The 22893-nt window shown below is 39.1% G+C and overlaps 1 protein-coding gene across 5 annotated transcripts in view; it reads left to right on the forward strand.

The window, feature by feature from the left end:
• GRM7 (glutamate metabotropic receptor 7) overlaps positions 1–22893 on the forward strand; it is an 860397-nt gene that overhangs the window by 685560 nt on the left and 151944 nt on the right. For all 5 annotated transcript variants that reach the window (XM_042979452.1, XM_042979450.1, XM_042979448.1 and 2 more), the window contains one exon: positions 14755–15690. In XM_042979452.1, coding sequence (XP_042835386.1) covers positions 14755–15690 — 936 coding nt within the window. The remainder of the gene's footprint in view (positions 1–14754; positions 15691–22893) is intronic.

Genomic DNA, 22893 nt, shown 5'->3' on the forward strand with positions numbered 1-22893 from the left:
ACGGAGGCTGGGAGGTCCAAGATCAAAACATCAGCAGATTCGGTGTCTGATGAAAATCTGCATCCTGGTTCAGGAACCCCTGTCTTTTCACTGTGTCCTCATAGGGCTGAATGGGTGAGAGAGTGCCCTGGAATCTCTTGTGTAAGGACACTAATCCAATTCAAGATGGCTCCACATTAGTGACATAATTACCTCCCAGAGGCCCCACCTCCTAATATCATCCCATTCGGATTGGGCTTCAACATGAGAATTTGGGAGAGAATTCAGTCCATACCATATCCTGTTTGGTTTAGAGGTCAATTCTGTCTTAGCTTTGTGAACTTTAAATGTGTGAGATCATAGACTCCATTTCTTAATTAGTCTAACATCTCCACAGCCTTCTGCAAAACTCCTTATGGCATGGGACAGAATTTAGTAGCAGTAGATGGCTGCTTACTTAGATGTAGTGTGAACGAACCCAAAGGGCTTCTTACCGAAATATGTCACTACCACATCTTCTGAGCTGACAACTGAGCCTGTAATTCCAATTATTTGAGTTTTTTCCTTGGATTAACGTGGAGGTGTCTCTTAAAGAGGTAAATTTCCAATCATCATTGAAAAGTATATGGTTTAAACACTGCTGTCTTAAGCTCAATTTGTAGGCAGCTGTAGCCCATTGCCCTGTAATATGAAGGTTAACTTTTTAGTTTGGCTTGCCTGATGCTCATCAGGAAGAGACATTTGGCTCAGTCTTGCTGACCTGAGTAGGGGAGAGGACATGCCAGTTAATAAGGCTGTGTGGTCAAAGGGGTGGAGGCAGTGAAAAAGAGAAAGCTAAAAAATTCATGAATACTAGTTTATTCTCTTTCTTATGAAAAAAAAAAACCCAGAAGAAATAAAAATACTTACTTTAATTGAATATTAAGTATTTTTAAATAGTCTCATATATACAGTTGTATTTGATTCTCCATTAGCTAACTCCACTTACTGGTGAGGAAATGAACCTTCATGGGAGCCAAAGATGATCCAACTAGCATCCTGATGGGTGACAATCCATTTCATGTTCTTTGACCTTCCATGATGTGACAGATTACACTCATCCAAGAAGGGAAAAGATCTGAAAGATGGTGCTAGAATCCCAAAGTATTAATAAACTAATGTCACTGTTTTCCTTAGTGTTATTGGACAGATACAGATTCTGCAGGATGTTGAGAAAATCGATGTTACAGAAGGGTAAAGAATGCTTGTTCTGCACTCAAATGAATTAGAAACCACTGGCTTAAATCAAAGCATAGTCTCTTTTTAACAGCAAGATTTCTCAGGCTCTTTAATAAACTGTTCTTTGGTCCCTCCTGACATGGCAATGGTTAATGCAAGGTGACTGGGGTGGGGGGAGGTTCCTATGTTCAAAATAATATATTGCAGGGCTAGTATTCATCAGAATGAAATGTGGGGTAAGTTTCCTAAAAAAAAAAAAAATCAGTATAAAAACAGTTTCTTTCCTCTAGTTTAGAAGAGGGAAGCAAAATACTCAGAGCTTACAAAAATAGAAAGGAGAAAAAAGAAAAAAAAAGAAGGCAAATCAAAAGCCCTTCTTCTCTCAGATGGTAAACTGATCAGCATTCTTCCCCACTTACCTGGCAGATAGCATGACTCACCCCAGGTGAGTGGGTGAAAAGCAATTTGCAAGTTGCCTCGGGTGTGAAAACCTAAGATGAATGGCTGAACTGGTTAGAAAAGAAGATTTAGTAGCAGTGATATGAGGACTTCTATTGTTCTTGCTTGTATAGTTTGTCATATTTAAGCAAGTCAGAGTTGGGAAGCTCAAACAAAAAGCAAGAATACAGGAGTGTTGAAGGGCATTAACAAGAAGCCATTTTTTTTTTTCTCCTAAGGATTTATCCGTTTATGTCCTAATCCTGGGAGTTCTTTCTTGGAATGGAATCTGTAGCGGTTCCAGTCCACCTTCTAGGCTCTAAAGGGTTTTAAAAAAATACATGGTGGGCCCCAGTTTTCAAAGTATAAGAGGTAGAAGAATAGTACAGATACAAATGCTAAGAGATGTCAACAAAGGGAGAGTGTATTTGTAGCAAAGAGGCATCAGGGAAGATTTGGGGCATTTGAGCTAGTTGTTTAAGAATTAGAGGAAAGCATAACAGCTAAAGGCTGAGTGTGAATGGAAGAGTGCCAATGGGGAATCACAGGGTATCAAAGGGAAACATAAACAGTGCCCTTTTCCAGAAGAGTAATGGGTGTTAGGGTGGTTGGTGAATGCAGATGAGGCAGGAGAGGAGGGACTTGATTGCCAAAATCAGGTGTCTGCGCTGTGTCAGGTGGGCAGTGGATTTTAATCCAAGCTGCAATAGACCCACACCTTCCAAGAAGGCAACTTCATGACAAAGAGTTTTTGAGCGGCTCCTCTAGGTACAAGGTAAACATAAGGAAACAACTTGAATGTGCTCTCTTCAAGTGGAGAGAGACAAACAAGTAAACGCCTGGATGTTTCATTGACTATAACTGTTATAAAATGATACCAGAATAATAAAGTAAGAAGTGAAAGGGAAGACCTAAAATCAGAAAGCAAGTAAGAGAACAAAATAATGATAACTTTAGTAGATCCTTGTCATTGGGGGCAAAAACAAAACAGGTTCACAGAAGAAGACTGGAACGAACTTTGCAACTGTTATTTTTTGAGGGGAGCAAGGGAAGAGAGGTATCAAAAGTGACAGTATGGGGGCGCCTGGGTGGCGCAGTCGGTTGAGCGTCCGACTTCAGCCAGGTCACGATCTCGCGGTCCGTGAGTTCGAGCCCCGCGTCAGGCTCTGGGCTGATGGCTCGGAGCCTGGAGCCTGTTTCCGATTCTGTGTCTCCCTCTCTCTCTGACCCTCCCCCGTTCATGCTCTGTCTCTCTCTGTCCCAAAAATAAATAAAAAACGTTGAAAAAAAAATTTAAAAAAAAGAAAAAAAAAAAAAAGTGACAGTATGGGAGCGCCTGGGTGGCTCAGTTGGTTAAGTGTCCGACTTCAGCTCAGGTCACGATCTCGCAGTCAGTGAGTTCGAGTCCCGCATCAGGCTCTGTGCTGACAGCTCAGAGCCTGGAGCCTGCTTCAGATTCTGTGTCTCCCTCTCTCTCTGCTCCTCCCTCACTCACACTCTGTCTCTATCTCTCAAAGATGAATAAATGTTAAAAAAAAAATTTAAGTGACAGTATGGTCACTAATCATGATTTGAATAGACATAACTCATTTAGTTTTCACCATGTGTAAAACAATGTGTGTCACATACACTAATTTTCTCAGTAAGTCTAGGATGTATTCTTACCATCTAAATTTCATAGATCAAAAAATAAAGCTCAGAGAACATAAATGCCTTGTCCAAGATTACTCTGTTAGGATTTTAGTACATGTGCCTCTGAGTTCCACATTCATGTTAACTACTCCACTATACCAAGACAGTTTGGAGGGGGTAGGTGAAATCAAGAAAGGGAAGAAAAATGCTATGTTCACTTTTTGATGCATAGAGTCTGAAATGCTGCTATCGCATTATCGCTGGTGATATTCCATTGGAAGCGTCAGCACTCAAGAGTGAACGGAGAATTGGGAATGGCCATCCTAATGTTCTTTGCATGGCTTAAGTTGCTCATTGATGCCCTAGAATATTCTAATGACAATTATTCAGGAAGCTACAATGTGTCAGGCACCATGCTAATTCTTTAGACATGTTATCTCCTTCAGTCTTCATAACCGATAAGCTTGGCAAAAAAGATACTCTGATTGTCTACTTGCCTTTGGGTATAAAGTCTGGACGTAATGAAATCTATCTTTGAACCCAGGAAAGTTGGACTTCACAGATCATGCTCTTTCTACTTTGAGCTGTAGCTAACCTTGCTAATGGAGAAGGTAGTATTCAGAGAAAATTTTGTTACTCCAAAATGGGTTTGCCTCTTGGTTGATGGTGAGTGAAAGATACAACTGAATGAAGGAATAGGAAATGGGAGGATTTTTTTTGCAACAAGTCAAGGAGAACACTGGAGATCTTTCCCAAAGCTGTGTCTCCCTGAACAACAAAATTGGGGAAGTTTTAAACTTAGGGTGCTTGCATGCTAGGCAGTTCAGCATGGAAGTGGGGCAAAAGTCATCTTAAGGTGACAGAATCCAAGTCAAGATCAGGAGGTTCCACAAGAGTCAGCATCATCAGTTCTCTGGCTTCTGTTGGTTTAGTATTTGAGTGCTCACAGGGGTTTAAATCTTGCAAAGATAATTCAAGAGTGTGCATAAGGTCAATCAATTTTTACTTTTGAACCAGCACTGGGACTTTGACCACTGATTTATTGTCCCCGATATGATGATTATATCTGTGGCTATTCTAACATTCTTTTGTTGCCTTAAAATCATTATCTACTGGGGTCTCTTCTTCTGCAATTTTGACATATTCCAGGAAGTTATTTTTTTTAACGTTTATTCATTTTTGAGAGACAGAGAAAGAGCATGAGCAGGGTAAGGGCAGAGAGAGGGGGCGACACAGAATTCGAAGCAGGCTCCAGGCTCCGAGCTATCAGCACAGAGCCCTACACAGGGCCCGAACCCACGACCCATGAGATCATGATCTGAGCTGAAGTCAGACGTTCAACTGACTGAGCCACCCAGGTGCCCCAACATATTCCAGGAAGTTCTGCAAGAAATGTGCTTTGGGCAAGTAGTGCTAGTCAGGCATAGATCACAAGATGGCCAGAAGCCTAAAATGAGTTTTCTTATGTCAAGAAAGCTATACCTTGTCTTCATTTCCCTAGGAGCCCCTAGCTCTTTCTGCCTATATGATCAGGTATAACTGAGCCAACATGAGTTCACTCCTTGGTGAGTCAGAACCTGCACTAGGTTGAGTTGTCCCACAATGAAAACTTTTATTTGCAGCAAACAAGGAGATCATGAGGAGTGGCTTCCCAAGTGGTGATTCTCTGGGAGAGGGCATAGGGGAGCCTTGCCATCCTATGTAGAGGTGGGCATAAGGTCACACATGTGCCTGAAGTAAACAAGCTTATATATACTTACATTGTATGTTATGTAAATGAGGCTAAGACTCCTCCTTGGGTGGAGAGTTTAGTGCTACAATGAGGTAAAGGTAATTGTAGGTCATTCTAGAGGTGACTCCATGATCCATCTGTGCAGGCATAACTCAGGTTTAGCTGAAAAGGTCTAGGTGGTCTAGGTCTAAGGCAGGTGTTGTCAGGAGAGTCTATCACCTGGGGTGGTTTCAGGTTTCATTTGTCTGCGTTAAGGGAAAAGCCAGAAAGAAGAGCTCAGGGAAAAATGTAAGACAGAGGTTAGTGAGTACAAGCAGGTGGGCAGTAAAGGCCAAGTCTTGGGGTCTAGCTGGTGACACAGAGACCTATTCAAATCAAGTTCTGCCCTTGGCTGCAAATTGTCCATGACTTGTTTTTTTCCTTTTCTGTGATGTGTTAATTGTATTACTTTCCCCTCTACCTAGCATTTCAGTGCTCCATATTTAATTCCCTTTCTTCCCTGAAGAAAATGCCAAAGACTTTTCAAGTGTAAACTTTCACTCTATAGATGTATAGTAAATGACCTGAAAACAGGGAGACTCACATACGTAATTAGGGATCCTTTCATTGTTAGTTAGAATCAAACTCGAATTTTGGCTGGAGAAAACCAGTTCTAGAGGACTGGTCAGTCTCCTCGGTCCTTCACACTACCATTCACCCATTCAGTCCAACAATGTTATGGAGCCTCCTCCCAGATTTTGAGTTTCTAACAAGTGAATAAAGTGGACAGAAGCTCTGATTTCAAGAAGCTTATGTATAAATTGGGAGTTAAGACCTTAATGAAGTAACATATGTGCATAATTACAAATTGTGTTAAGTTCTTTAAGGGGGGGTCTTTAGAGTTTATTAAAGGAAGAGCCAATTCAGTGGGGGTAGGGACCTCCTGAGCAAGAATTTAGTGAACCGAAGAATCACAGAACAGCATATTGTGGCCCATACTCATGCTGGGGCAGGAACCCTCATGGAACCCAGCTAAAGCCTATTGCTCTGTGTGCCTGCTGGATTATGACGCATCTAGGATGTTTTATAGCAAGAAGTCACTAAAGAGCTTAAGCATAAAGGTGACATGACCAAATCAGCATGCTAAAGGACCCTTCTGGCTGTAGTGCAGCTAATGGGATTAGGAGGGAGCCAGCAGGAAAAGGGAGGTGGGGAAACTCCACAGAAAGATTTTGCAGAGGAGATGGTGATAGCAAAGATGAGAAAAGAGGATTCATTTCTCTAAGGCACTTTTTTTTCCCTGTTTGTTCTCAGCAAATAAACAGGGTGCAGCACCAAAAAGTTTGCAGGCATGCCTCAGAGGTAGTACGGGTTTGGTTCCAAACCACCACAATGAAGTGTATATCACAGTAAATACTGTCAGATGAACTTTTTGGTTTCCCAGTGCATATAGAAGTTTATACTAGACTTTAGTTTATTAAGTATGCAATATGAGATTGTGTCTTAAATAATGTACATAACTTAAAGAATACTTTATTGCTAAAAAATGTTCGTCTGAACATTTGTCAACTTGGGTTTATTTTGTTGTTTTGTTTGTTTTGTTTTGGTTTGGTTTGGTTTGGTTTGGTTTTTTGCTGGTGGGGTGTTTTGCCTTAATGTCAGTGTCTCCTGACTGATCAGGGTGGTGGTTGCTGAAGGCTGGTATGGCTGTGGTAATATCTTAAAATAAGACAACAATGAAGTCCGCCAAATTCATTTCCCTTGAACACTACAGCCCATTGTAGGGTTATTAATTACCTTAATTTCAGTATTATTGTGTCTTAGGAAATAGGGAAGCCTAAGGAGAGGCAGGAAGATGGGGGAACAGCTGGCTGGTAGAGTAGTCAGAACACACACAACATTTATTTATTAAATAAATTATCAATTAAATAAAACCCACTCACCATTTTATGTGGGAGTGGTTCATGGCGGCCCATAACAATTATAATTGAGCATCAGAGATCATGAATCATGGGTAATCATAACAGATACAATAATATGAACAAATTTAAAATATTGTGAGAGTTACAAAACATGATATAGAGATACAAAGTGAAAAATGCTGTTGGAAAAATGGTGCCCACAGACTTGCTCAGTGCAAGGTTGCCACAAACTTACAATTTGTAAAAAATGCCATACCTCCTAAGGGCCATAAAAGGAAGAGCAATAAATCAAGATGTGCCTGTATTTAATAAATAGTTTGTTATATGAAATGATTAACTTAAGTGATTTCAAGAGGTAAAATCTACATGATGTGTTGGTAACTTAACTATGAGGGGCCAAGAGGATGGGAGATGTTGAAGATGACAAAACTTATGGTTTACAGATACATAAGGTTGCCATGCACTAGGGCTTTGTCATTTTGTTTTCTTTGGATCTGTGTCAGTAAATATTTTCTATAAAGGGCCAGATAGTATATACTTTAGGCCTTGCGGTCCATGCATTCACAGCTACTCACTTCTGCCATTGTAACAAAAAACTGGCCATAGACAACATGTAAGTGAACAACTGAGATGATGCTCTGATACAATATTATTGACAAAACAGGCAGTGGGCAGGATTCAGCCCATGGGCAGTAGTTTGCCAGTCCCTGAGTAAATCATGAGTTTAATTTTAAACAAGTTTAATGGGAGGTATTTTTGAGGCATCCACATGAATATGTTCACGTTATTATTAGAATATGTTATTGTTAGACCCAGCTTTTTTAAAAAGTACTTTGAAATGTATTTAGTAATTACACAAGATTAAATACCTAATATTTGATTGCTAAGCATCTTTTAGGGAACTGTCCCCAGAGAGGGAATAGATCAGTGGTCACTTGTAGTCAGCATATACACTATAAGGAGATGGCTTCTATAGTGACAGTATTGTTTCAGAAAGAGGCAGCTAACTAGTGTCAGCAGATGTGCACTGTTTGGCCCTTAGAGTACATGATATCTTTAAAAAGGCATCAACTTTAAAAAAAAATCAGAAGGTTCCATATATTCTGAGTAGGGGGTGGGGAGGATAAAAAAGAAGTTCTGAAACCAAGCCTAGTCATCCCTTTTAGTTAGAAATAGAGAAAAGCTTCATAAAGAATGAGAAACCTAGATTTACTGTAGGGGCAAACTGTTCAGTTAATCTGGGAGGTTTCAATTATATACACTTAAAAACAAGCACCCCCCCACTGTTGCTTGTATTTGAGGGAAATACAGGCATTGAAACAGTGAGTGCAGATCATTTAGGCAGAACTATTATGAAATCTCTTCTTGATGTATAATTTAACACCTATTTCTAAGTATGCATAATCTTACTGTGTTCCTTTAGACTTGGTTGTTTTGGGGACAGAAATGTCTCACTACCTCTCCATTCATTTACTTTCTATGTTCTGCTGCCGTAGGCATTTTAAATTGTTTGGCCAATGACATAATGAAACGTAAGCCTAGAGACCTTACTGACCATGCAACTCTGTAATTTCACGATAGCTTCATACTGTCCCATTAAATTGTCAGAATATCACTGAGCATTTTATGTGACCCATTCTGACTTTTAATGAGAGATACTGTATCGTAAGGTTGAGAATAGAAGTCCAGGCAAGACCACCTCTGTGGTCACTAAGTTGTCTACACAGCACAAAGATTTTCTTCCAAACCCCAGCTCTTCAGAGTGTGTGGTTCAGTGGTTCCCAAACCTGTCTACCTTTCACCTGAGGAGTTTTAAAAGACACTGATGCTTCTTTGAAAATTTTAGAGGCTCTCCAAGTGATTCACATGTGTGGCAGGTTTAGGAACCACTGGCTTAATTCAAAATAAAATCTCTATGACAGCATAAATTTATCAACGCCTTGGACTTCCAGGGGCTCGGTGGTGAGATGAAGCTCTGGATCTTTCCATGAGAATGCCCAGGTTCCACCATAGCAAAAAGCCTTCCCTAACAATATGGTGGTGCCACTTTCTTCCTAGAGTACATTAAAAACAAAGATGATTCTTGGGACGCCTGGGTGGCTCAGTCGGTTAATCGTCCAACTTCAGCTCCGGTCATAATCTCCGGGGTTTGTGAGTTTGAGCCCCGCATCGGGCTCTGTGCTGACAGTTCAGAGCCTGAAGCCTGCTTCAGATTCTGTGTCTCCCTCTCTCTCTTCCCCTCCTCTGCTCTCTCCCTCTCTCTCTTTCTCTCTTAAAAAAAAATGTTCTTTTATATAGTTTGAATAGGTAGAATATGAATTAATGAGTGTTTTTATCGTAATATGGCAGCCCTGAAATTCTGTTTCATAGTCTAGTCATACTGCCTATGGTTTAAAAATAGAAGCTGAGTCTTAAAAAAGAAAAAGCCATTGAATGCTGCTACAGGATTCCTTGCGAAGCTCTTAGTAGCCCCTCTACCTTGCTTACTTGACCACCCCGCCTCCCGCAGAACTGAAACCTGGCTCTTTTCTAATATCAAGGATTAAGTATTCCTGCTCATTTTTCCTAAAACGCTCTTTCCAAAAATTAGACAGGACAAATATATTTTAATGAACAAATAGTGTTTTAATAAGAAGGCTCTTTTAAAATTAGCTTATTCTATTAAGGTTTTAATAAGTAAAAAAAATAATATTGTAGAGAATTATTCAATAAAAGCACCAGCCAGCTTGGTCTACAGAGTAAGCTTAGGAAACATGCAAATGGAATTTCACTAAAGAAAATATCCCTGCAGTGACAAAATTTTCACTTAGATAGAAAATGTCTATGTGGGGAAAAGAACAGATTTCTACTACATACAAATGATACACCAAACAGTGTATTCTGCTTTTGTTTGAGTTCTGCCTTTGGCAGTAAGACAGCAACTAATTTGGTTTTATTTTAAAATTCCAGTGATTATAAGGTCTGCACATTCCCTGTGAAGTAGCTCACTCTCTACTAGAGCCAGACCCCAATATTTCTTTGCCAATCACATGTGCTAGAGAACTTGAGCTGACAGGTGCTTTTTCATCGTTTCCTCTCTGAGCCAGGAGCAATGGAGTCCCAGCTGATATTCTGAGTCTGGGGCTTTCCTACTCTCTTTTAAGAGCATTCCCAGGAGACAAGACAAGTGTTTCTGATCATTTGTTGTTTGAAAGTCCCTTTTCCTTCTGGAGCTACTTGCTATCCCTATTAGAATTTGAATTATTGGCTAATTGTCTAACAGTCTCAGAAGGTGTTCACGTAGTAGATGCAGAAGTAAGAAAAAGTGTATTTGTTAGAATGTTTCATTGCAAGTAGTTGACTATGCAGGCAATATTGGCCAACCACTAAGGAAAGTTTATCATTTCATGTTCAAAATTCAGGGGTACATTAGCACCAGTGTTGGTTAATTTGGTGACATCATTATCGTACTGTTAAAGAATGATTAATGAAGATCATTTAGATGATAGAAACTAACTTTAAACACTTCATGAACTAGACAGTCTCCTTTCAGAGAACCACAAAATGGGATGCAAGGCAGGAAGCTTTTTACAGGGTAAAGAATAAACAACAAGGAAAAGACAAACAGAAAAGAACTGATAGTCTGGGGCCATATAGTCAATCTTGTTTGGGCCAAGAAGGCTCAGAGTTGGTTTGGCATTCTGAGACTGGCTAACTGAGTACACTGTGTGTCTGGTCAAGGGGAACTTGTTTATAGGGGCACAGAACTTATCCAAGTTTGGTTTGCTGAGGTGACATCCTGAGCAGCAGTGGCTCCATCTTGGGCCTAGAAATTATTTCAGCACCATCAAAGACAAAAATTCTTTTTTTATCTATTGTTTTCTATCCTAGGATATGGGCTTTTTTCCCATAAGCTTGTCTTCATGGTTAAAAAGTGGCTGCTGCAGCTCCATACATCATGTTTGTACACATCAGAGTTCAAAGGCTAAAGACCATAGATCTCTTCCTTGTATCTCTTTTAAGAGCGAAGAACCACATTCCTAGGACTCGACATCAGGCTTATGTTTGCTTTCATTGGCCAGAACTACATTTCTTTCCTAAATAATTGATCTGCCTATCCATATAATCTATTTCAACATCTCTTCCCCATGAGCCAGCTACTGAGCAGACCCAGTATCCAATGACTATAAACAATGGTGTCCGGGAGGAAAATGCATCCTTAATCAGGGAATGTAGGACTGTATCTTCTAAAGAAGATGGCAGTAAACATCCTAGCCCTTTTTTCTAATCTTTCTGCACCTTCACTTTGGCTTTCCAGCTAAGGGAAACTTGGTTTTGTTGCAGCCATCAAAATAGAATAGAAATCTACATTCCTACTAGCCTCTGGCAAAGAAAATTGACACTATACTTGAATATTCATAGTCCTAAATGAGTATTCTCCCTTTAATAAGTATCCATGGGCATTTGCAGCTGACTGTTTATTCTTATGAAACAAGCCACTGAGTGTGTGAGGATGGGTATAGATATACACAAATCATATGTATCGCTTTAGAAGAATTCTCACTTACTAGAGCTTTTAAAGGTTACTTGGTATCTTCATTCAACACAATATATTTTCAATAATGATTTTTTTGGCAAAGCGAGTAAATTAGACTTTTGTTCATTTGGTGCAAGAGGCAACTTTGTTGCTGTAATATATACAATTAAACGGAGTTGAGATGTACTTTAAATGAAAATTGAAAACAAATTAAGTAATCAGTCAATGTAATGTTTGTGGTTATAGCTCTTGTATATATTTGGATAAGTTAAGGGTGGAAAAAAGCTGTTCAGCATTGCTGGGCATTTTATTTTATTCCAAGGGGAAAGAAATAGCTGGCAACATTTGAAATTGGCTGTAAAATATTACAGATAATGATAATTTGTTTTTATATTTGTATGAGCCCTTCATCTATTCCCATAGATCAAGTTTAATCATATGGCATATTACTATCTACTAGTGTTAGAATTAGGCAATCTGAAGTTTAGCTAATGAAATATATTTATAGGTTTCTGGGTTTGTTTTTTTTTTTGTTTTTTTTTGGTTAATCTTTCTTACTAACCAGGAGTAGGACCTTTTAATTTGACATTTGGAAACATTTGTATTAATAATAGCAATTTTTTAGGTTCTATCTTCTCGCAGTTTGACATTTGTAAAGTTAATGTGTATCTCTTTATCGCTTATTACAAATTATTTCCTTAATTTTATGACTTTGGGATGGCTGCCAGTGACTTACTGCCTCAAAAATCATGATGTTGAGAAAGAGATGATTATGTTTTATATTTAGTTAGATTTATTAGTACTGACTTGGGCTTTGTGCTGAGGCAAATGGGTTTACACAAGTCATCTGAAGATTTTTGGGTCTCTGTTTAAAGTTCAAATTCAACCATTACAAGGCTATGATAATTTATGAAGCTTAATCCCTGAGCCATTATTTTTCAAAGTTAACTACATTTGTTTTAGATTTTGAATGTGGATCTTAACTCGGGTTTTGATGTAAGTATCACACCCTGCTATACATTGCATTCTGTTTTAATACAGTACTAAACTTCCAAGAGCAATAAATTAGTTTGCTTTCCCCCTCATCTCTTAAAATTATGCATTTTTAAAAAGGCTCAGATTTTCCAGTATTTTTCTATCCTATTTTTTTAGTCCAACTGTATTAAAAAGGTGTGGGGGATAAGGGGTGCCTGGGTGGCTCAGTCGGTTGAGCATCTGACTTCTGCTCAGGTCATGATTCATGGGCTATCAGTTGGTGCCCCATGGACTTTGTGCTGACAGCTTGGAGCCTGCTTTGGATTCTGTGTCTCCCTGTGTCCCTGCCCCTCCCCTGCTTGTGCTCTGACACACTCTCTCTCTCTCTCTCTCTCTCTCTCTCTCTCACAAAAATAAATAAACATTAAAAAAAAAAGGTATGGGGAATTTCAGCTAAATTTGTTCATTGGCATTTATTCTATGAATTAATTTTCTGACTTAATTAAAGTCATATTTAATTTATATTTTTTATTTAAGTTATTTAATACATGTATTTTTCAGGACTGTTGATCACAAGTAACAGAAATGCCATTGAAAGTGTTTCAGCATAGCAGAATTTACTGGCTTGTATAATGGCATAGTCTAGGGAATTCATGCTTCAGGCATGGCTGTCTCAAGTAGCTCAAACAGGCTCCTTAGTAATCTCTCTTCTTCTCTTTCTCAGTAATGCTTTTCTTTTTGTTGACTTCTCTCTTTTAGAAACTCCTTCATTCTTATAGCCTTGCACACTGGCATCATTATATCCTACAAACTGCCAGTCCAACAAAAACGAGATATTTTTATTACGTATAATCTCAGTAAAAATGAAATTAAATTCCTCTCCATTCTATAACAATCCCATCCCTGACCCATATTCTGTGGCTAGGAGGTTGGAATGTATCCATTTTTGACAAAGTGTGGTCCCTAGATAATCCCCAGAAACATCACCAAAGATTTGGTTAGAAATACTTATTCTCAGATCCCTTCTATACCCAGTCAAAAAATCCTACTGTGGGACCCAGTATACTGGGTGGTAAGGAACCCTCCTAGTGAAGCATTCTCAAGCTTGAGAACCCCTGCTGTACATTAACTGGCCAAGACTGGGTCATGTGAGCAACCCCTGGAGCTTCAGTGTAAGTTTCATCTCACAGCAAGCATGTAGAAAGAGTTCTGAGGAACCAATATCAGGAAAGAGGAAGAGTAGATGGTGTGCTGACAAGTAAGAGATCTCTGCTACAATGAAATTTCAGCCCGACACTACTTTTTCTTTGTTTCTAATGACATTATTTCTCAGAACACTGTTGGTTATGAATTGCCCTCTAGAAAACCACTATTCTAATTAAAGCAAATCAACATTCATCCTCCTCTAGGATACGGTATTTTAGTTTTAAATTTCATCTCTGAATAGGTAGGTACGTGGCCAATATTGAAAGGTTTCCAGACCATATTTTTTTATTCAAATGCTTACCAATTACTTAGATATGGCCAACTACCATTATATACCCTTCAGTAATGAACCTTATTACTCCTATGTGATAAATAATAGACTAAAATAAATTTGCTTCAAAATTTCTCATTGATAATGGCAGTGATGCCTACAGAATTTTAGGAAAGGTAGTAAACATTGCAATATCACCTAAAATAATTTTAAAACAAATTTTTAAAAAGCAGCTAATAAGGGAGATGCATGTAACATTTCACATTACTTAAAATTTGTGTTTTGATTTATCATTTGTTAAAGATTTGTTAAAGATCCAAAGGTAGTTGGGTTTTTTTTTTTTGTTCATTTGTTTTGTTTTTTGTTTTTTCCTTTTAGTATATTCTTGTTTGGAATGTGTAGGGTAGGAATAGGGAATATGTATTTTTTAACAGTTGCCACAGGGAATTTTTTTATTATTATTATTTCTTTATTTTGAGAGACAGAAAGAGCACGAGCTGGCAAAGGGCAGAGAGAGAGAGGGAGAGATAATCCCAGGCAGGCTCCATACTGATTTGGGGCTTGATCCACGAACTGTGAGATCATGACCTGAGCAGAAATCAAGAGTCTGGATGCTTAACCGACTGAGCCACCCAGGTGCCCCAACCACAGGGAAATCTTAAAATCAGGCATGTTTGGCATACTCCATAGTAGCAAAAAGGAAGGATGCTGTGGTGGAATAGTTGGGGTCAAATCTTGGTCTTAGTTCAAACTAACTGTAGGGAGGTGGGTAGTTCTTTAGCCTTGTCAAGTCTCAAATGCTGCTTCTATCATTGTTGTTGTTTCCTTCTCTCCCTTTTCTCTTAACTAATCTGCCAGTTACACCTTCTCATTTCTTATGCTGCAGATAGAGGACATGCAGTGGGGTAAAGGAGTCCGGGAGATCCCCCCCTCAGTGTGCACACTGCCATGCAAGCCTGGGCAAAGAAAGAAGACTCAGAAGGGAACTCCGTGCTGCTGGACCTGTGAGCCTTGTGATGGCTACCAGTACCAGTTTGATGAGATGACATGCCAACATTGCCCCTACGACCAGAGGCCCAATGAAAACCGAACCGGCTGCCAGGATATCCCCATCATCAAATTAGAGTGGCATTCCCCCTGGGCCGTCATCCCTGTCTTCCTAGCAATGTTGGGGATCATTGCCACCATCTTTGTCATGGCCACTTTCATCCGCTACAATGACACGCCCATTGTCCGGGCATCTGGGCGGGAACTGAGCTACGTTCTGTTGACTGGCATCTTTCTTTGCTACATTATCACTTTCCTGATGATAGCCAAACCTGATGTGGCCGTGTGTTCTTTCCGGAGAGTTTTCTTGGGCTTGGGTATGTGCATCAGTTATGCAGCCCTCTTGACAAAAACCAATCGGATTTATCGCATATTTGAGCAGGGCAAGAAATCAGTGACAGCTCCCAGACTCATAAGCCCAACATCACAGCTGGCAATCACTTCCAGTTTAATATCAGTTCAGCTTCTAGGAGTTTTCATTTGGTTTGGTGTTGACCCACCCAACATCATCATAGACTATGATGAACATAAGACAATGAACCCTGAGCAAGCCAGGGGAGTTCTCAAATGTGACATTACAGATCTCCAAATCATTTGCTCCTTGGGATATAGCATTCTTCTCATGGTCACATGTACTGTGTATGCCATCAAGACTCGGGGTGTCCCAGAGAATTTTAATGAAGCCAAACCCATTGGATTCACTATGTACACGACATGTATAGTGTGGCTTGCCTTCATTCCCATTTTTTTTGGCACTGCTCAGTCAGCGGAAAAGGTAAGTGAAAATGCACACCACACCACACATTCAAAATATGTCTGTTTTTGTAAATATTGAAACCAAATTGATTGTATAAAGCAAGAAGTTTTATATCCTGAATTACTAGGCTTCAGTGCTACAGGAATCTAAAATCTGCAGGGAACTGTGCCACATTCATTTCACTGGAAACCAACAAGAGGTAGCTTTTTCAAGTTAATTTGTGATGGAATTATTCAGTGTAGCAAGAGCTCATCCAGTATAAAATCATGCAGTCTGTCCAAATGAAATCTTCCTATTCATTCATTACCCACCCTCTCTTCTTACACATATATTTCCTTGGGATAGGAGAAAAAGGCCACAATGCTTCACTGGGATGAAGATGGTCATTACTAGCTCTCTCTCAGTCTTGTTAGTGACTGTCTAGGTTTTCATCGTGGATTGGATCTAGTTTGTGAGCAACACAACATACTAGAAGTTCCATTTGCATATTATATATATATATATATATATATATATATATATATACACACACATATATATATTTCATACATATTCATCCACCATATATTTATGTGTGTGTGTGTGTATATATATACATGCATGTACATATATACATGCCTACATATATGCACACACACATACACACACACACACACACACATATACACACATATATATAGTGGATGAAAATAGGAGAGTTTTGGTTATCATTGTATCCTGGGCTCCCTAAAGCTATATATACATCTGTCACATCAAGTGATTCAGAGTGATAGGAGAGACTCAACTTTCTAGCCATGGGAGGGACAGTATGTAGTACAGCAGGTGTCATCAAACTGTGGAAACTCAAAGTTGGCAAAATTAGTGGACCCTAATATGTTGGTCCTAGATATGGTTAGTGTGCATTCTCCCCCCCCCCATATAGTTATACAGTTTTATGAGTCTGTAAGTTAGGCAGCCCTAATGTGTTGATTCTTAAAGCAATTAATATATGTCTAGCTGTAGGTTCAACAGGCATGCAATTAGGCACTGCTAAAGCCTTGATTCTACATGAGATTCCTACACATCTTTTATACTCACCTGGATTTGGTTTTGTGTGTATGCAAATCGGGCAGTTCTAATATGGTGATCTTAATAAGATGTGCTGTCCTTCATTCCTTAAAGTCAGCTCTGGCATGGCAGTACAGCTAAAGCCAGAACCAAGACCTAGAGCACTAACTGGAACACTGTATAAGAGAGGGCATGCATATAGCTTGATTAGAAGTGAAAATGTAGGGAGTGTAGCCTGATTCTGTGTTACTTTGCAGGAGTCTCTGAAGCATTCAAGGACTTAGTGCCCTAAATGAGGAAAACAAGGATTGAAGTAGGAATCTCTACAAATTCACAAATCTGTGCCTCTAGGAATTCACTGAATCTGAATTTTTCATTATTCTCTTCTCATATAATCCTGTAAATTATTAATGACCTTTGACTGGTGTTCCAATGGAGAAGATGTCTCTCATCTAAATTGTGTGATTCAGAAGCCATCAGTTTGGACTGTGTGGGGTTTGGGGTTTTTTGTTTGTTTATTTGTTTTTAATGAGTATCTCATAAAACCACAGAGAATTCTGAAACCAAGGACAGTGAATGGTTCCAGATATGGTTTTAGTCATGAATGTCTTAGAGGAAGTTCTAAAATACATGCTCAACAAGCATAGTATGTTTCCAACAGTATGTTTCAAATTCATAATGCATGTTTACTGTCTGTGAAACCAACTTGAATTGCATTTTATTGCTTCTATCTATCCCTGGGCCAAGGGAATAGTAAAATATGAGTTAGGGTAGTGAAACGCAATAGAGAGAAAAAGGAAAAGAATTTCCCAAATGTATGCTAGTAAGTTGATAACCATTGAACTTTTTATGGGAAATGATGTGTATTATCAAAGCCTATGAAGATAATAATTATTTTTTATTAAAACAAACACAAATCCCTATGTAACAGGCTAAAAACATTAAATCCTTTTCTTATAAATTTATTGTTGGGGAATATAAAAGGCAGGAGTACCTGCAGTTTTATAGATAGTCCCTGTTGTAATGATATTTGACAATTCAAGTCTCTACCCTTTAATTTGTCATTTCTAGCCCTTTCTGGTCATGACTGTGAATCCTTTCTGTAAGATCACGGGTATAGTCGACTCATTTAAATACCTGAAAGTGATATAGGGCTTCAGGAATTGAATTCACTGGTTCCAGTTGTTCTGTAAGACTTTGAGCTGGTTGAACTGAACTACAGCAATAAGTAGGCTGTCTTTAAGCAGTGTGCTTTGTATCCTAGAGTTTTGAAGACATGTATGTTTTTCTTTGTATACTCTCAATGGTTTGTGATGTCTTACATGGTTGATTGGCACAATTAAAGGTACTAAATTGCCAAATGGGAACAGTGAATTTTATATGGAAATTCACACATCTTAAAGATAGGCATATGGCTAGAGAAGCATGAGTGATAAATTTAAAATATTTTTTGTACATGAAACCATGGAATTTAAATTGTGGAAGGCGGCAAATTGACAAATGCAACAGAGATCACAGAAAAAGGCATCACTGCCAAGCTAAAAATATTCAGAATCACAGCCCTTCCATTTCTGTTTAGATTGAAGAGTCTAAGTGTTTAAGTGAAAGAATTCCATTGTAACAAAAATAAAGGATTAGGCAGTGATTTCAGTAATAACTATTTACTGTTTTAGGAAATTGAAATCATTTTGATTATGATAAGGATATCTTTGTGAAGTTTCTCATCAGTTGAGTTCATTAGCACAGCACAAAGTATGAGAAAAGTTTATTTTCTCATGAAATATCAACCCTCAGTATATTTTTGCTTTTGTGAAGAAGGATGCAGGAGATTACAGTTATCTTGTTTTATTGTTGCTAACCCTGTGATTATGAGGATCATGCAACAAGGTTAGGCATGATGAAGGAGGTAAACTTGAGCCATAAGAGAATGATCCCTGGTTTTAGGAATTTCTATTTAGGTCACTGAGATGATTCAAGGAAACACTGGAAATAATAGTATAGAAATGTGGGAACTAGCTGGTCTAGTCAAGTGTGGTAATGTCCCATTGCTATATACTGGCAATGGCTACTGGAGGACTAGATTGTTTGCCATGAAAAAAAAGTCTTTGTTTATGGCTTATCTATCTTTTTTGCATGCCTCCTGGAAAAGAGCTTGGTTCATACAGGGAGGATACAATCTACCCTGCCAAAATAAGAGAAACCCTGTAGAAGTTAGGTTTATCCAAATCTTTTTAACCAGTTGTCAGGAGAGCTTTCTAGGTAAGCCAGTGTTGTTTTTTTTTTTTTTTTTTTTGTTTTTTGTTTTGTTGGTTTTTTTTTTTTTTTTTTTACACATGGATGAGGAGAAAACCTTTACACCACTTGGCTCTGCAAAGGCAAAGTAGACCTTGATATAAATGGAGTGGAGTCAGAGGGTCTCAGAGGTCGTCCCCTCTGTGCATATGTATTTGTTTGGGTAGCAAGGTGGGGAGAGGAAGAGAGGGAAAAGCATTGAGGCATTTTATGTTCAGGGAAGAATTCTGGAAAAAGAGCAGTGGCTGAAAGGAAGGAGTATATCTTCTGTAATGCGGCCCACAGGCCATTCTTCATATATCAGAACAGAATCGCAAAGATTATAGCACTTAAGTAATAAGATTCTTTGGTTTTCACTGAAGCATTATTCCACGAGGTGACAGAAGAGGGCTACTGCTAGTAATCTCTGAACCAACTCAGGATCCTTAATTCCATGGTTCTTAAAATTGTGTGTATGATAATCCCCATTGGAACTTGTTTTTAGAAATATTCCCAACTGATTCAATAGGGCAGTGGGATGGGCATAGAACTCTAGACTTCTTAACAAGCATGCTGGAAGTATGTCAGCACAAACCAAGTCTGCTTCTGAAAACTACCTGAACATTTTGTTCCTAATCCACCAACCATGTCATATAAATATTTCCTGATCTCTATTTTTAGAGCCTTTAAGAATAAATTAATTCTCATCTCAAGCAACTGGGAGGTCCAGAGATCAAGGAACCAGGAGATCAGAAAGACATTATTCAGAGTCAGAGACAAAGTTTAGACTCAGGAGGTCTGAATGAAGTGTCAACTCATAGGCTTTGGCGAGAGACCTTAAAAGTCAGGACCAAGATATTGACCCTGCAACCAGAGAGAGCAAAGAGACAGGCAGAAAGAAATGTCCATGAGTGTTTCTAGAGGATTTAGACATAAGGCAACATTTTGATCTTCCACATGTGACAGAGCCCCAGAATCTGAACACAGAGCGAACTAATCTAGGACTGACATTAAGGATCAGAAATATTTGGCAGGTAGGTAAATATTTCCTAATCTGTGCCCTGGGCAGACAGTGGTAATCAATTATGGCGAGCTTTCTCTAAACCCAGGTGTGGTCTTAAAATCCTTATCAACACAGTCGTTAGGCAGCCACTACCAGTAAGTCAGAACTGGCAGGAATGTGAAATCCATGTGTCATTTCTGATTATTACTGGACACTGACAAATGACCTTTGATATCTCTGCCAACTCAGCTGTTTGTTGTCCTTGTGCAAGAGCCATTGGGTGGCTTTCACTAGAATATATCTGCTTAAATATAAAGAATACTCAGGAAAATGGGAGTGTGCTTGAATTAGTCTTTATCTTGTCTCTGATTATACATCTCTAAGTTTTCAAAGGCCATACAGAAAGGAACAGTCCTAGCTCCCTTTGGGAGTCATAGATTAGTTTATGCCTCTGCCCTATTTGATTTGATTGAGATTTTCTCATGGTCTTTGAACACTTGCTCCATAATTGTGAAATAACCTACTATGTCCCTAGTATTCTGTGAAGGACTGGGGAGGAGAGGTGAAGAAGGCACCATGTTCTTCAGTCAGGAACTCACAAGCTAGTGATCAACAGAGATGTTCAAACCAACTTTGAATAGTGTGAGGCATGCTACAGTTGTCAGAAGAGGACTGAAGGACAGGCACCCCAGAAACCAGAACTCTATTTCTGATTCATGGAGGAGTGACAAGTGGACTGAAGTTACCAGGCAGAGGAAGCGCTGTGACAATCCAGTGAGAAATTATATCCCATGTAAAAAAGTAGGGAGTGGTGTTTTCAACACTTGATGTGTAGAGAGAAGAGACAGATTGCACTTAAGGCGACTTTGACTCTTGCAAATATGAGGTGTAAGAATAAAATTTAATAAAATCGCATTTTATGGGAAAACTTTAAAACAGTGTGAACCCCAACTTTCCATTCTCAAATTAAACTTTTGGCAAGAATCCCATCTTTCAAAGTGATGGACCAAGTTAATTTTAAATACTCTAGCTTGTAAGCTGAAATACCCGCTTTCCCTTCTTAGGGTGAAATATTCCCCTCTGCGTATGTTGAATTATGCAAAGTCTTCTCTCTAATGCAATTCTCCCCTCTCTGATGTTGTGGGCCTGGGCCCTGTGACAGAGATAGTGATGCGGTGAAGAGAAACAAATCCAAATTATGGAGGACTGTGTTTGGATTCTATTTCTATAAGCCATGGAGAGCCAACAAAAGGTTTATGAAGGTGGGAGGAACATTAACATAGGGTATTTTGGAATGTGAATTCCAGGGATCCAGGGACAGTGCTTGAGGATGAGTAAAGGTGAAACTGCTGGTGTTAAGAAAAGTAAGTTAAGTAGCTATTGTAATAGATTGACAAAAGATGGCACTCATTTAAAGAAGGTCTGAGGGAATAGAAAAGATAAAGCAGGTTTGAAAGCTACTTTGAACACTTTGAACCTTAAAAGAGTAAGGGAATATAATATGCCTTACCTTTCCTTTTGTATTATGCTGCTTTGTTACTGGAATAGAGATATGCTTATAGGTACTTTGTTTCTTTTTTGGAATTCGCAAATAGCATTGCCCACTATTCCATGTTTGAGTTTTGTTTTGTTTTGTTTTGTTTGTTTGTTTTCTAACAGCAACTAAATAAGGAAAGAAGAAGGACTCCCTCCCATTATTCTGTCCTCTGTATACAGTCATGGCTAACAGTCTGATAACAGCTTCTGGATATGTAAATACACCAGATTCATACACAAATATAGATGTATTTTAAAACAAAAATTCTGAATTTCTTTTCTGGAAGGCTTGGTAGAACCTCCCACCTTGCCTGGAAATATATATTGAGAGAGGTGTCCCAGTGCTTAGCTTCCCTTGAGGCCCTTTGTGCACTCATGCTGTGATGGGCAAGGGGGCCAGTGGTTGAGGTCTTGCTTCTGTTGTTTAGTTTTGTCTGTTCAAATTTATAGTAGAAGCGTATGGAACAATCTCCTTTCTGCTTCCTCCTGTGACCCTCATGATAACTGAGCTTCTCTGCAAACAGCCCTCTGAAACCAGCTGTTTGCACGTCTGGTGTTAGTCAGTGGCTTGGGATAGTGCTGTCCTATACTCCCCTCCTGAAGCTAACTTTGGGTGCAGTCACCTAGGATGATGGGAGTCTTCACCATCTTAGTCCCTTCCTTTATCTGGAATAGCTAGTTCAGCAGGTAAATGCAAGATCCGTTGTAAAACTGTACTGAGTGAGACTAACAAGGAAATAACTTACTATATTAAAACAAAGTCCCCACCATTCAAGGTTTAAACAGAGAAGTGCTCAAGAAAGAGAAATTGCTGCTAAAGGGAAAAACTAAGCAAGTCTTGAATCAGTCCCCTGAGAAGTGTACTGGAGAGCCTAGCTTTCCCATGAAAGTGTCTTTTACTGTGAGATCTTAGCCTCCAAGAGACACCAGTCACAAGGATGCAGACCTCACTTTTATAACTAGTAGTGGGATGTTCAGAGAAATCCCTGTTGATTGGCATCTCTCTAGCATCACAGGCTACCTATCATTTTCAGAAACAACTCTTCTTAAAGCATGGGAAATCATAGCAGAAGACAGTCTGCTGATGAGCAGTTGGGGGCCTGCCAAATCCAGGTTTGGGGTCCTAAGATACCTATAGTGCAGAGCCTAACACTGGTCTACTTAGTGTTTTGTTCAGGTCCCAGATGCCCTGTGGTCCTAGAAGACAGTTCCTTCATCACCCATCATGCTGTGGTGCTCTGGACCTATTTCATTGTACCTTGTGACTGTGTCATTTAACCTTTGTGGTCCTAGGTTCTTTCATCTGTAGTCATTCCTACTTGTAGATTTATGCAAGAGAAAATGAGAACTTTAAATTGCTTAAT

This window comes from Panthera tigris, chromosome A2 (genome assembly GCF_018350195.1).
Source record: "Panthera tigris isolate Pti1 chromosome A2, P.tigris_Pti1_mat1.1, whole genome shotgun sequence".
Classification (NCBI taxonomy): Eukaryota; Metazoa; Chordata; class Mammalia; order Carnivora; family Felidae; genus Panthera; species Panthera tigris.